The following is a 14,013-nucleotide window of genomic DNA, read 5'->3' as shown; positions in this document are numbered from 1 at the left end:
CTTTGTAACATCTCTATAAAATTGAGCTACAAATGCGTGAAGTGGAATTTTGTGAACCAGAAACATCCTGTAATTTGTCCATTCTCATAATTCATCTAGTTATTTGTTTACTTGCTTAGTCATTTCTGTTGAAGACTTTATTGCTTATATCAGCTGTTTTCGCTGCACTGCAGTATTTGGACTAAGTTTGTCCGTAACTGATGAGTGGGCTCACTGTTTGGGCAATTACCACAAAAAAGAAATGATTAAGACTTGTGGTCCCAACGCCACTGTAAGCTCTTAAGCCTTCATAACCACTTCATGTTCCTTTACCCCAGCTTGCATGAAAACATAGCTGCTGTGTAGCAACAGCTCCCTGCAGAATTTGAGGATCTGGCTGCTGGCCCAAGCTAGTGCTTTGGAGGAAACTTTCTTTCTTTATTGTGAGGCTCAGCGATACATAGGTTTGCGCTCCCTCTCACTCTCTCTCTCTCTCGCTTCAGCACTGCTCAGGGCTTAAAGCTTGAAGTGGGAGCTAATGATGCACTGAAGTAGGTTAGCAGCCCGCATTGGAGCAGGAGAACAAATTCTGCTGAAGTGAAAATGTTGTACAGCTCAATCAGACGCCGAACGCCGCTCTTCAAACAGTAATTAGGTGCACTGATGTTATCGATTGCGTGGCAGCATCGATGGTGAGGGAAAAGATGGATGATTTGTTTTTGTAAATGAGGGAGAAGAAATCATTCTTGCATGTGTCGCTGCTGTCAGTGTGTCTGACATCTGCACTGGCGCTTTAGTGCCAGGCCTCGCCAGCCTGGGCAAAGACACAAGCAGGTCATGTCTGAGGAGGGAGAGAAATCCGTTTGAAAACATCATTACTGATTTAAATGTACATCACTGTTAAAACAATAAAACAAATTATGTTTTTTAAATTCCAACAGCAGTTGTGTTAAAAGTCTCAGACATACAATTCTGTAGGACCACGGACAAATTGTTTTCCCCTAGGGGGGATGCTTAAAAATCTATTTTTAACAGCTATATATTATATACTATATTTCGGCTATTTACACACCAAAGCTGGGTAACTCATTTCCCTTTTTCATATAGAATTCTGCTCTGCATGTCCCTGTAGATGAGACGGGAATTAGTCAGATGAATTTGAAAAAATAAAGTCTTTGCTACACGTCAGCCTTTATTTTAGGTTTGGAAACCAAAGACAGCAATGAATTGATCCTACTAACAAGTAATGTCTGTATAGCTTAAGCCTCATATAATAATAATATTAACTAGAACTGCAAGCAGTTGTTAGCTGGGTCCAAGCCCCCCCCGGCGCCAGCCACGCCCCTCGTCCGGGGGCCTGCAGTGAATAAACGACCAGAGTTTGAAATTAAAGGCACTTGCGGTTACTCAGACAGAAAATGAATGTATGTCTATGGGAGTGTTACTTCATATACGATTAAAAGCGCCACCTAGAGGCCGATTGACACCAAATTTCATACAGTCCCTCGGGAGGGCGTGCCAGATAAGGTCCCCAAGTTTGGTATCGTTCAGACTTTTCAAACCTAAGATATGACATCACATCCTGTTTTTAGCGTTTTTCACAAACATTTGTTAGCTTATAACTGGAACAGTTTTTGTCGGACCAAAATTTCCTTTACAAACTTTGATCAGCTTGGTCCAGAGATTATCCGTGCCAAGTTTGGTGCCGATCAGACTTGTGGTTTCGGAGGAGTTTAATTAAAATAGGTTTATTAGTTTTCGCAATTTTGCGGGGAAAAAATATTGAAGGAAATGGGCGTGGCCTGTACTACGAAATTCAGCTCGATCCCCCGAACGCGTGGATGGAAGATTTTTGATATGATTTTTGATGAGATATTTGATATTTGTATGCGGGACTTCCAAGCCACTCCGCCTGTACTGGGTTCCCAGCCACAATCGGGCTTGGAGACCTCATAATATCTTTTTTATAGCACTTTTTTTTTTAAACAAGGAGCTCTTCTTTCTCTGTGTCTTAGGGCTCCATTGTTGACCAAAGACTATTAAAAACACATCAGTGAGAATCTCTGGGTGACATGTTGCGTTATCACCATGAACACACAAACTGTAGTTTATTCTGACTCAGTCCAACACACACTGTCCTGCTGCTGTAAATACTCTCTAGAGCACCAAATGTGGTTTCATACTGCCACAGAAAACAACAAAAGCTTCCTCCTGTTTGAGTAGCATTTGCTAAAAAACTACAGTGCACTGCTTTTGAAAGGAATCATTTATTAAAATAAAGGTATATATTTGTGATGTGATGGAAGGACTTAAAGACTTTGGGCTTAGCGCCACGGACGGGCTGGGGAAGTTTAAAAGTATTGAGAGATGATTTTCCGAGTTATTGGCTTTAGTGTTCACAATAGTAAATATTTAAATAGTCTTTAACTGTGAAATTATAGTTTTTTTGTCTTGATCGAATGAAATAACTGCTTTGAAATACAAACATCTAATGACCCTTGTGTTACAGTATGTGCTGAGTGCTGAGGGGTTTTTGTATTTCATTGCTGAGAGATCAACTGTAAGTAAAACAGTGCAGCTGTCTTTTTCTCAGTAAACAAAAAATATGCACTGGAGTAGTCTGCACATTTTGTTCATATTGATCCCAATTCATTTATGTTTTCATTTCACTCAGCTTAAACAGCTGTTTAAAATCCAGAAAAATAAGATCAATAAGTTTTCAGTTTTCAGTCTGGATATATGCTCTAAAATAATTGAATTTCTCCACTGATACACATCCAACACCTGCTGTCTAGGGCGACAAATGCTATATTGATCGTAGACGGAGCAGAACAGAACAGAAAGAGACAAATCTCACACATTTTTACTCAAAAAATTATTGAAGGAGAAGGGGCAGAAAGAGACGTCGTAAAAAAAGAAAGACAGAGTGTGAAGAAGAGACAGCTGCTTGGGTCATCAGAGACATGTGGATACACTCCCCCTCTCCCCGAGCTGTCTGGACTCTCCGTGAGGGACGGAGGGAGAGATTTAGACAAGATGTGAAATATTGAGTGGTTTGGAGAGGGGGAGGGGGAGACTGACAGCAGACGGGAAAACTGATAGAGGTCATAAGGTAACAGATTATATTTAGCTTTTCACCGTCATTTGGTTTGCTTTTGGTAGGCAGGTGTTTACCTGTTCTTTGTTGTGCAGCCGCAGTGACCCAGCTTCATTTGAGTAATTCAGGGTTAAGTGCTTGGGATTCAAGCTTAAACCCACAAGTCCACAAGCTGCTGCTGCCGGCGAAAGAGTGCCACGCCACTCACATCTCAACTCGCCTGTCATGTCCACCCTGATGGTGCATGTCAAAAGACAGACTCTTGTCACGAGGGAGGAACTGTTGTCTTTTTTTTTTTCACCGTCACAGCACCTATTAAATTTTTATAACATTTTAAATTTAGAACCTGAGACCCAGAGCAGGAGGAGTCGGATGAGGTTGTCAATTGGACATCAACAAATACAAAGATACAGTTCGTTACACAAAGGTTTAGGTACATTAAGTATTAAAAACACCCAATAAAAAAAGAGGATTGGAAAAAGTAGAGCATGAAAACAATGTCTGTTTTTTGTCCTATAAATATCCCATTTTATCCAGTGTTTTTCTCAATGGTGTAACATTTACTCAAGTACTGTACTTCAGTACAAATTCATGTATTTGTGCCTGACTTCAGTATTTTCACTTTATGCTACTTTACACTTTTTACTCCATTTCATATCTCTGACAGCTTTAGTTGCTTTTCAGATTACAAATTTTCTATTAAAATAATATTATCAATGAGTTCAAGCTTAAACATCAACAGCAGTAAAATGCAACACATAACATTAATGCAGCAGGGATATTAATAAAGTAAACACATCCTGTCTTGTGCTTAAAGTCACTTTTTGACTTTAAAGGCTCAGTCACACCAGATAAAGTGGGACAGCAAAAGTAATTGTGTCGGGACAAAGTTCACCAAAGTAGAAGTTGTAAAAAATTCATGCAGATTTACTTCGCCCTCTCGGCGAAATAGAGACGCACTTGCGGGAAGTAAGAGTGCTGAGTCCCTGTATGTTTGAATTTCACAAGGAAATCAGAAATCTCTCAGACAAGTAGTACAATGACCCAAGTATTTTATTATACCCAACATATCTTTATGTCATTTGTTGAAATTATCCTTCATTGAGGTGATACTCTTGTATACTACAATCCCTTTGCTGGTTTCACAATTAAAAACATAAATAAATATTTGATTCATTTTTGGTGTCTTGAGATTGTGGGACAGAAAAGAGGCTGCATAGCAGCACAACACCAAATATTTTAAACTCTTTTGTTTTGAATATTGTAGACTGTTTGTCAGGACAAAGGCTGGATCAGATGAGGACAAGGTGTATCAGTTCAAAGTCTAAAAAACACTTTGTGGGCAAAATAATTTGTAAAAATCCATAGTTTATGACTGACACAGTCATTAAATCTCCAGTCACGCTCCTGTAGCCTTTTTTTACACATCATCCCTGTTAGGCCTTCTCGTTCTCTCAAGTCAATATTTCTATTTGACCATTTCTCTCGGGGAAACACCTCATTCATTTGTCTTGTGAGCAAAAGGTTTCTGTCAGACGCTCAGTTTTCTCTGTCGCCTCTTTTTCTCTGTCCTGCTTTCACTTGGCCTCATTATGTTGTGGGGGTTTTGTTTATGTTTATGTTAGTTGTGATCACCAAGAGGATTTGATCTGGTTCCATGTCAGTGTTACAGCACAAAGGTTACAGTATGTTTGGCTGCTTTTAAACTTTGATTTGGGGTTGGAATAGTTTCACTTTATGCAGAGAAAATTTGGGGTTTAACGTTCATATAGTCACTTAGAAATGCCATAAATCTCTGTACTGTGACAAAGTACTTTGTGTATGCATATTGCCGGTTGTGAGGCTTTTAAGAATTCATTAAAACACAAACACACTAATCATCTGTGGCATTTGAGCAGAAAGGGGAAAAGTGCCAATATGGTTGAATAATTATGCTTGTCTGTAGGACACTTAAAGGTATAGTTCAACATTTTGGAAATTTTACACATTCACTTGTTTTCTTTCCAGCAGTGATATGAGACAAAAAGAAATAAAGCTCCTGCCTGTGAATTAAAGCGGCGATAATCAGTGTTTTTATATTAACAATGGATGTCCTGACAACATAAAAGGGGACGCTCGTAGTGAAGAATCACCCAACGCTGCAATTCACCTCAGCTCTACTGAGCATTTTAGCATCTTTCAGCTCTGTGTTTTAGTTTTCCGGCTTGCATCTGTCACCACCTTTGTCTTTGGCCGCAGCACCAAACAACACACAGATACAGTTTGAGACTAGCGGAGGAACATAGTGGTGCATTTAGCAGCTAGAGAGCCAGATATGTTTTTCTCTAGTAGGTGGAGACCAAACTTTTACCCTGTAAAGCCTGAACCATCAAACAATTGCTAGAAAATTCAAATTTCTTGAATATGGAGTTGTTATTATACATAATGCCAAATTTAAAAAGAAAATTTTTGAATAGCCTTTTGCATGTATGAGTGTTGTTTTGTATAATAATTGATACATTCAGACTTTAGTGCAATGTTTTGGCCTCATCATGTTTTTTTTAAACAACATGATACTGTTTTGCCATTTAAAAATTACAAACCAAACACAATTTACTGTGTATTTCTCCTCTGATTTGCTCAATTTTTATTTAAAATCAATGACCAAAAGACAATTATTATGGGGTGAGTCTTGGAAACCAATCCAATTAGACATTGAGCATCTCGACACAGCTAGAAAAGACAATGTAGGCTTCAAAATTTCTCAATTTCTGCTCTAAACAGACCAAATTATGTCTTTAATTTGTTTACTTAAATAATTAAAAGTGTATGTAGCTTAATGGAATGCATAATGAAGGATATGCAATAAAACTATGATTTACAGATCTATACATAAATTACCTTATATACACCTGCTGGATCTAATTTGATACAACCAAGCCAACACAAGCAACGTATAAAGTGACAACAGTGCTTAGATCGTCAGGTGTATGCTACAGTTGATGTTTGCTACACAAAATAGTAATTAACTGCAATAACAACAATAAAATTAAAATATTGCTAGCTACCCTCCAGGCAGTCAGTGGACATAAAGTTGTTCCTGTGATGTAGAGACAGAGCTCAGTTAAAAATTTATGGATGAAAGATACTTTTGTTACAGATTAATAACTCACCACTGTGAAACGTCTTGCTCCAGTCTAAGTTGGGAAGCTGGTTCGGGAACATATGCAGCGGAACCGAAGTTCAATCTCAAAATGTTTTGCAGCGGTTTGCAACGTTTTTGATTGAACGGTTGAACATGTTTCCTCAAAACAGTGTGCGATATTGCGCAATGTGCTTTGAGGTATGTTGTTCTCTTTGGTGGGCGTGTCAGAGGTGTTGCAACAGCTGCGACAAGTTTGTGAACACAGCTGTGTTAAAAAGGCAGAAAAAATCAGTGCGCTAGTAGTCCCTAATTATGTACTGAGCATGTGCAACTCTAAAAAAAAATCAAATAGAAGTGAGATGCTTCTAGCTAAAAAGGAGAGTTCAACACACAGGGTGTAAAGCGGTTCTGCAGCAATTTACAGTATGACTATGGTGTTTTTTGAAAATTAAACCATGTAAACCTATTCAGGTACATCCCCTAAATAAAATTATGAACCTGAAAATGAGCAGAATATGACCTCTTTAAAGCTCAATAATTAACAAGTTGCCACTTTGGTACCAAATCTAGCAGCCTTCAAGCATCTTATCTCCCTATCACCAGGCAGTTTTGGCTTTCTGTTAGTGGGATGGCTAAACAAAATACAACATGTTAGTTATTGAGTTTAAGGTGTAGGTAGGTGTATTTTTAAATTTTGGACAGAGCCAGGCTAGCTGTTGCCCCCAGCTTCTAGTTTTTTTGCTAAGCTAGGCAAACCCTCACTCCAGCTCTGTCCCTAACACACAAACACACAGACCTGAAACTGAGATGAGTTTTCTCATCTCAGTTTCCAATGTGCTAATATGCCTTCTTCCCAAAATATTGAACTAATCCTTTGATTTAGCAGCAGCGTCGCTAAATACGCACACTTGGTCACACACACCTTTTCACACTGTCCCTGTGCTGCTGATTCTTTGCATGTTCTGTCCTCCCCTCACCTCTCACCAGTCTCTGCCACAAGACCACCACTGAATACTAATTACCATTACAAGAATATTTTTTTTTATAAAAGTGTGCATGTGTGTGTGTAGCCTCCATGTGTGCATGCAAGAGGCATTTGGGAGGCTGTGATTTGCTGGCGATGACTGAGAGCAGGAGGGAGGGAGGGAGGGAGGGAGGGAGGTACGCATTGACGAAGCGAAGGGAGAGGGAGAGAGCACTGTCCCTATCAGCTTCTTTTTCGCTCTGCGATTCAGGCAGCCAGCTTTTCTGTCCTCTCCTCCTCCTCCGCATCAGCAGCAGCAGCAGCAGAAGGGAAGAACGAAAAGGCGCTGGATTGAATGAAAAGATGGCAACAGATAGATAAACCAGGGATCTACAAACGAATGCAAGGGAGGACTAAGACATCGGTGGCAAGAAAAGCAGCATTTTCCTCAAACACCCACACCCGCCGAATGTGCGATGGGAAGAGACTAAAGAGAGTCTGAGAGAAAATACTGACTGAGAGAAGTGGATCACATGAAGGAGTAAGCAATGACAGCGGACGTCTGCACCTGGACAGAGAGCCAGGGGAAGAAGTGAGAAAATAAATCAGACAATCAGCACTGTGACTGTAAAACTGATGGTATCCATTTTACAGTGGGAGCAACAGGAACGTTCGATCTGTGTGCGAAAGCTCAGCTTTTCTACGTGCTCATCCGTCTCCTTTTATTTTTTTAGTATTTTCTTCTCTTTAATTCATTTTGTTTATATCGTACCTACAGGCTTGTGACGAAATCGAGCGTGCTTTTTGGAATCCCTGCCTTGAAGTCCGAGGGTGGCTGTACCTCCCTCCCACCCCTCTGTATCTTCCTCTATTGTGTGTGTGTTTTTTATTTTGCGTGTGTTTTTGTTCATATAAGCATAAAGAGCTTATTGTATGCCTGTGTGTGTTGATTTTTACCTCTTCATTTCCGCATTTTGCACCCATCTGTTTCATGCTGGCTGTCCGCTCACACCTCTGCCAGTGTTTCATACCATCTGTGAGAGTGTCAGCTTGGGCCCCCTATGTGTGTGTGTGATTGTGTGTGTGTGTACCTGTGAGTGCATGTTAAAGGATTCAACGCTGTGGCGTGTTGTCACTGGCTTTCGCTAAAAGGTGGCAGCTGGACAGGTGTCGCCTTTGGGTAACTTGGCAGAGGCTTGTATCCTGTTGAGACCATGCAGAGAGAGCGTGTTTACTCACTTCTATACAGTCACCTGGAGAAATTACAGATTTAACTGCGGTGAACTTATTTCCTATTAAACCTCATAGACTAGCCTGAGCACTCTGCACATTAGAAGAAAAGTGCTGGATTTATTTCCCCGTTGTGACCGAGTCTCATCTGGCTCGCCTTCTTGAGTGCAGCAAAGCAGTTGTTTCTGTACATGTATTATACATGGCTGTCTTATCTATAATTCAGCATCAGGTGGGCTCCCCGGTGTTGCCTGGTGGGCGTTGATCAAGACATTCAGGGACAAGACTGTTGGAGTTTGATGCCTGCTGATAGCATGGTCCGCCGATGCCACTGACTGCCTTGACAGCAGCCTGATGATGTGTTGCCTCCCTCTGCGGTCTCCGCTGATCACCGGCTGCTTTCTGTAACAGGCAAATTCACATCCAGCTGTCTGTTGGCACATCAGCACCTACTGAACAGCATCAGACGAACCTTATTTTTTATCTCTTTGGATCAACTTTTCAAAAAGAAAGACTGAATTATTAGGGCAGATTTTTTTTAAATACAGCGTTTTTTTTTGGACTTGAAGCCCAGTTCTGTGTGACCCATGCACCTCCGCATCGTCCCCTTACCATGATCGGTGTTAACAGCCTGCACTCAACAGGGCGCCTACGCTCACGCTCTCTTTGCACTGTGCGCTACGGAAGGGACTTCAGAATGATGGACCCGTTCCGCTATCCCAGAACCCCCCGCTCACGTTCACTCAAACCCCTGGTGTTTCCAGACCTGCTGGGCAAGGCTCAGGACGGACAGAATCACCCACAGGCCAGAAAGAGGAGGAAGGTACTGAAAACGGTTTGCTATTTCCTGTTACTTTCCTGCAAGTCACTGAGAACACGTCATTCATTCATTCACACAAGTGCTACTGATTCTCAAAATGATCTTCAAAAGTAATCTGAATAATTCTTATTTCATACCAGTATGACATGTCATAACAAATGATATCTTACCCCACATAACATAAAATAATACCTCACTGTCAATCAACACCAGTTGGCCAAATCTGTCAGATGGTCTGGTAGGTTCCTCTGTTTAACTTACAATCTTCAACTCACAACAAACCATTATCGCATATTACAAATCCTAAAACAGCTATTGTTTTATTGTTTCATTGATTTACCATCTAAGCTTCAGAGTGTTTGATATTGGTTGACTGCCAGGCCTGACTGGCTGTACACCACAGCTCAGTTCAGCATATTGTGTAAAGCCGACCATCCAAGGCTAATGGCTCTCATTTGCCAGCACCCGGTGACGTTGATGAAGCAAGTGAAGGTGACGAACATCCATCCTTGTCTCAATGAGCCTCCAGACTGAATGAGTCTGAATGAAGCTCTGATTTATACCCCACCTCCATCTACCTTTTTTTATTTACTTGCCTCCTTTAATCTTCTATCTGTAAATCCACATAGTCCCCCTGCTGTTGGTGTTGTGTGTTCCCTTAGGATTTACAGAAATGAAGAATATTGTCCTGCAATAACTGAGTGTTAAACTCAGCTGTTACACAGTTGCTTTTGCATAATATAGAAATATATGAACACATTAATCACTAGACAAAGAAGATGATAACATGTGCCACCGTTAAAACCATTATTACTGCCTAGAGCTGAATCAATCAAGAGAAAAATAATCAGATTCATATCATATTTATACAGATTAGTTGTCCACAGCTTCAAATGTGCTGCTTTTGTGAGGATTTGCTGCTTTTCTTTGTCTTACGTGAAAGTTAACTGAATATCTTTTGGGTTTGGGATCGTTTCTTCGGACAAAACAAGCTAATTTGATGATCACCTTTGAGCATTATTTTTTATATTTTATAGATAAATGGAGAAAATATTCTGCAGATGAATCAAAAATGAGTCACCACTCTTTTACTGACTGACTGTGTATATGCTAATTTCTCCTTTCTTCCTTCTTCTTCTTCACATGATGTGCCAGATCTTTATTGTCTTTTTTTTGCAGGGTAAATGCCAGTTTTGTTGTCCAATCTTGTACGTTTTCTACACTTAAACATAGTGAACTTCTGTAGACAGAATGTGTTGCTGTTGTGACAGAGCAGTAAACTTTTACAGCTTACAAATTCACTGTTAATATTTGATGTGGATTTGTGCTACAGAAGCAGTTCAGTCGGAGGAAGCTCAGCTGTCTGTTTCTGTAAAATGTATGAGCACATTTAGTTTGAAACATAGTTTGAATGCTAAGATTTTACAGTAGCGCATATGGAAACCCAAACTAAATGTGTCTTGGCTGGCTGGTCATTAATATTCACGACTCTGTGGAAGTTTTTCTGATTAGGCCCAGTTTCACAGAAAGCTGTGGAAATGAACCTGATCAGACACACCGAATCAAACCTCATTATAAATGCAATTTCCTTTGATTAAAAGTCACAATGCAACAAGATGATATTCAGAAAAGGTTGGAAGTCTAAAACAGCAGAATTCAAGAGAAGACCATTAGTAAGTTCATGAATCAAAGGCAGTTATTGATTTGCAGCATGAGGTTTGTTTCCCCACATGGCAATTATGGTTGTGGTTAGAGAGATCCTATAGTAGTGGTCTACAAGGAATTCAGAGGTGAACGAGGTGGTGATGAACTGCCTGTAAGGGTCCTCTCCATCACCTCATCCGTCACAGCTGTCCAACAGCTGCGTCCACTGCCTCGATCTGCCTCTTAAACTCTCCAGTCTAATGGCTTCACGCTGTCATCTGTCCCCCTGCTCTTCCACCGCAAATCGGCTGTGAAACTGAGTTACTACATTCAGCTCGCACAGGCCAATGTCACTCGGGGGTGGTCGAGTGAGAAGTGTCTTGACTGTCGCTACAGATTTTGAGGAAGCCAAAGTTGCTGTGTGTCTAAAGGCTTTCAGAGCAGAGACGCAGCGCTGACCAGCTCCCTCGTTAAACTCTGTTTCATTCTCCCTGCTGTTATTCTGTAGGTCTGTTTTAGGCTGTTTTTGTTCTTTTGATTATGATGATAATGAAAGTAGAATAGTGGAAACAATGACCCACAAAATGGTGAAAACTGGTACAAAGAAGGAAACAAACAGGTTGAAAACACATAAATGTAACCCAATTCAAGTTCATAGATATTAGCCAAGGCATGCCTGCAGATACATCCAATACTTTTTTAGTGATATATGTAGCTAACTTCACAATTTACATTAATACAGTAACTATCCTTTTACAGTAATCCAGTATCTCTTGTTGCGTTAGACCATAGCTGGTGAAGTTCAAATTTGAGGTTTCTTATTTTACTTTGTACTTCTACTCCACTACATTTGATTTGTGAATATTGTACTTTTTACTTTTTACTACATTTATTTGACTACTATTGACTTTACAGAATAACATTTTGATGCACAAAATATGATTATATTATAAGAAACTATAAAATGTACATTAAACATCCAAGCAGTAAGTAAGGTAGCTCAACATTAACCAGCTACAAAGCTCCTTTTCCACTACACAATAAAAGGAGTACTTTTACTTTGGTACTTGAGTACATTTTGGTGTTGATACTACTAACTCTACTGTCTTTTTGAATGTAGGACTTTAACTTTATCAACTGTAACACTGCTACTTTTACCGAAGTAAAAGACCATCCAACACTGCTTCTACTGCAACCAACTATTGTTTTTTTAATGCTTAATCATTTTGATTAATTTAATTAATCAATATTTTATACACTATAAAATGAAATGTTAAAAAATAAAATTTACAGTTTCTTATAGCCCATGGTGATGTTTTCAAATTGTGTGGTCTGGTCCAAAAACTTTGATAGAATTTTTGGCAATACATTTTCTGTAGATTGACTATTCAATTAATCAACTTATTAATTCAGCACTAGACAAACTTAAATGTGTAAAGCCAGCTCAGCTGTGTGTTTTTACTGAAGTCTTCGTCCTGTTTTAGTATTTTCTTTTTTTTAAATTCTGTTCAGTGTTCACGTTCCTCAGCTGTAACTTAATTTTTCTTCCCCTGGTCGTTTGGTTTTGCGTCAAAGTCTAAATTATTTATGCGCTGATTGATTTCCCTTATATCCATTGAGAAGCCCTAACTGATGTTGTTTACTGATTGGATCATTGATTGATTGTTTGGCAAAAGAAAACGAGTTAAGCTCAGGCAAAGGGCGGTGAAAAGGGATGACATTTCTCTGAGTACAATTTATTGAATGAAGCCGGCCTGCTTACTGTGCAGCTTTCACCATAATACACTTGCAATATTTGATCAAATCATCAATTGAACACAGCTGAGTATAGCTGCCATTTGATGTCTGAAAATTCGATTTTCTTGTTTTCCTCTGCAGGCTCTCTACAACTCAATCAAGAATCAGAAGCTGCAGTGGACGCTGTAAGTAATTTTACATCGACTTTATGTTGATATGATTCACCTTAAACTCTGTTTTCTTTATTTTCTCCTGCTGACTGTTTCTGTCCTTCTCCTAGTCTGTGATTAACTCAAATGCATTTAAAGCTCTACACACACACACACACACACACACGTTCACACTGAAGGGCAGGAAACAATAAGAAATATTGATTAACTTGTTAGTATCCTCATTAATGACGTGAGTGTTGTCTGGCATGAGAAGGAAATATTAGTGTGTCAAGGGTTTCTATTCTGGATCGTAGCTCCGGCGTGCCTCAGAGATGCCAATTAAGTCGCTAGCTTTCCAAGCTTTGTTGCCATAGTTACAGCACCATGGATACCGCATTGCTCTCAGCTGCAAACACACACACACACACACACACACACACACACACACTTTCTAACAGAGAGATGTATGTACGTGTATACATGTTGGCTTCTGTACATGTGAACATGAAAAAAACGCAGAAAGATGAAGATGACTAAGAGAGAGAGAGAGAGAGAGAGAGGCAACTCCATTTAAATGTCTCTCTACCTGCATCCTGTACAAAGGTGTGACCACAGTCTCCCACTACCTCTCCAAAAATAGCTGCAGCAGCGCTCCCGAAGCAGCTGAATAAAAGTGGTCAGAGGAGCAGATCGAGGAGGAGATCCACAGAGAGGCAGGCAATCCAGTTCAAACATCTCCAATGACATATAGACAGCTATTTAAACACTGCCACCGCATAGGAGGCCACGCGGGGATAGAAAAAGATGTCATTTTGAGACACGTAAACACCGTCAAGCAAAGAGAGAATCCACCTCCAAACAAATGTAATTACAGATTAAGAGAGCAGTCTAGCTTCTTTTTTTCTCTGGTTTTGGCAGCAGAGACTTGCACATGCTCGTTTTTAATATTTCAGCTGGCCGAGATCATTGAAGTAGAGTAAAATTTGTCCGCGGTGGAGTTCTGCTTTGAAAAAAAAACCCCGTTATTCAGAGGCAGAGCAGAGTGTCGCTTTTGCCACCACGTTCACACCCTGCTTGCTTAGTTGATGCATATTTCATCACACAGAGGACATTTCTTCACTTGCAAAGTCACTGACAGAGATCGCAACACAAGGACACGCACACCCTGTGACAGATACACGTCAGCTCTGGGTCGACTCTGAGGCTGTAAACGCTGCTTTTGTTTGTCCTTGTGCACGTCTTGGTGGGAAGCATCTGTTTGTGCAT

The 14,013-nt window shown here is 40.1% G+C and overlaps 1 protein-coding gene across 5 annotated transcripts in view; it reads left to right on the top strand.

Annotated features, from left to right (window-relative positions):
* Positions 1–14,013, top strand: part of LOC119915998 (PH and SEC7 domain-containing protein 1-like) — a 78,273-nt gene that overhangs the window by 46,537 nt on the left and 17,723 nt on the right. For all 5 annotated transcript variants that reach the window (XM_038735823.1, XM_038735824.1, XM_038735822.1 and 2 more), the window contains one exon: positions 12,737–12,780. In XM_038735823.1, coding sequence (XP_038591751.1) covers positions 12,737–12,780 — 44 coding nt within the window. The remainder of the gene's footprint in view (positions 1–12,736; positions 12,781–14,013) is intronic.

The sequence above is a fragment of the Micropterus salmoides genome, unplaced genomic scaffold (assembly GCF_014851395.1).
Source record: "Micropterus salmoides isolate LMB-PRFRI ecotype aquatic unplaced genomic scaffold, ASM1485139v1 Ms_hic_scaffold_21, whole genome shotgun sequence".
Lineage (NCBI taxonomy): Eukaryota > Metazoa > Chordata > Actinopteri > Centrarchiformes > Centrarchidae > Micropterus > Micropterus salmoides.
Note: the sequence above shows the minus strand (reverse complement) of the source record. Positions and strands in the feature narration are given on the sequence as shown.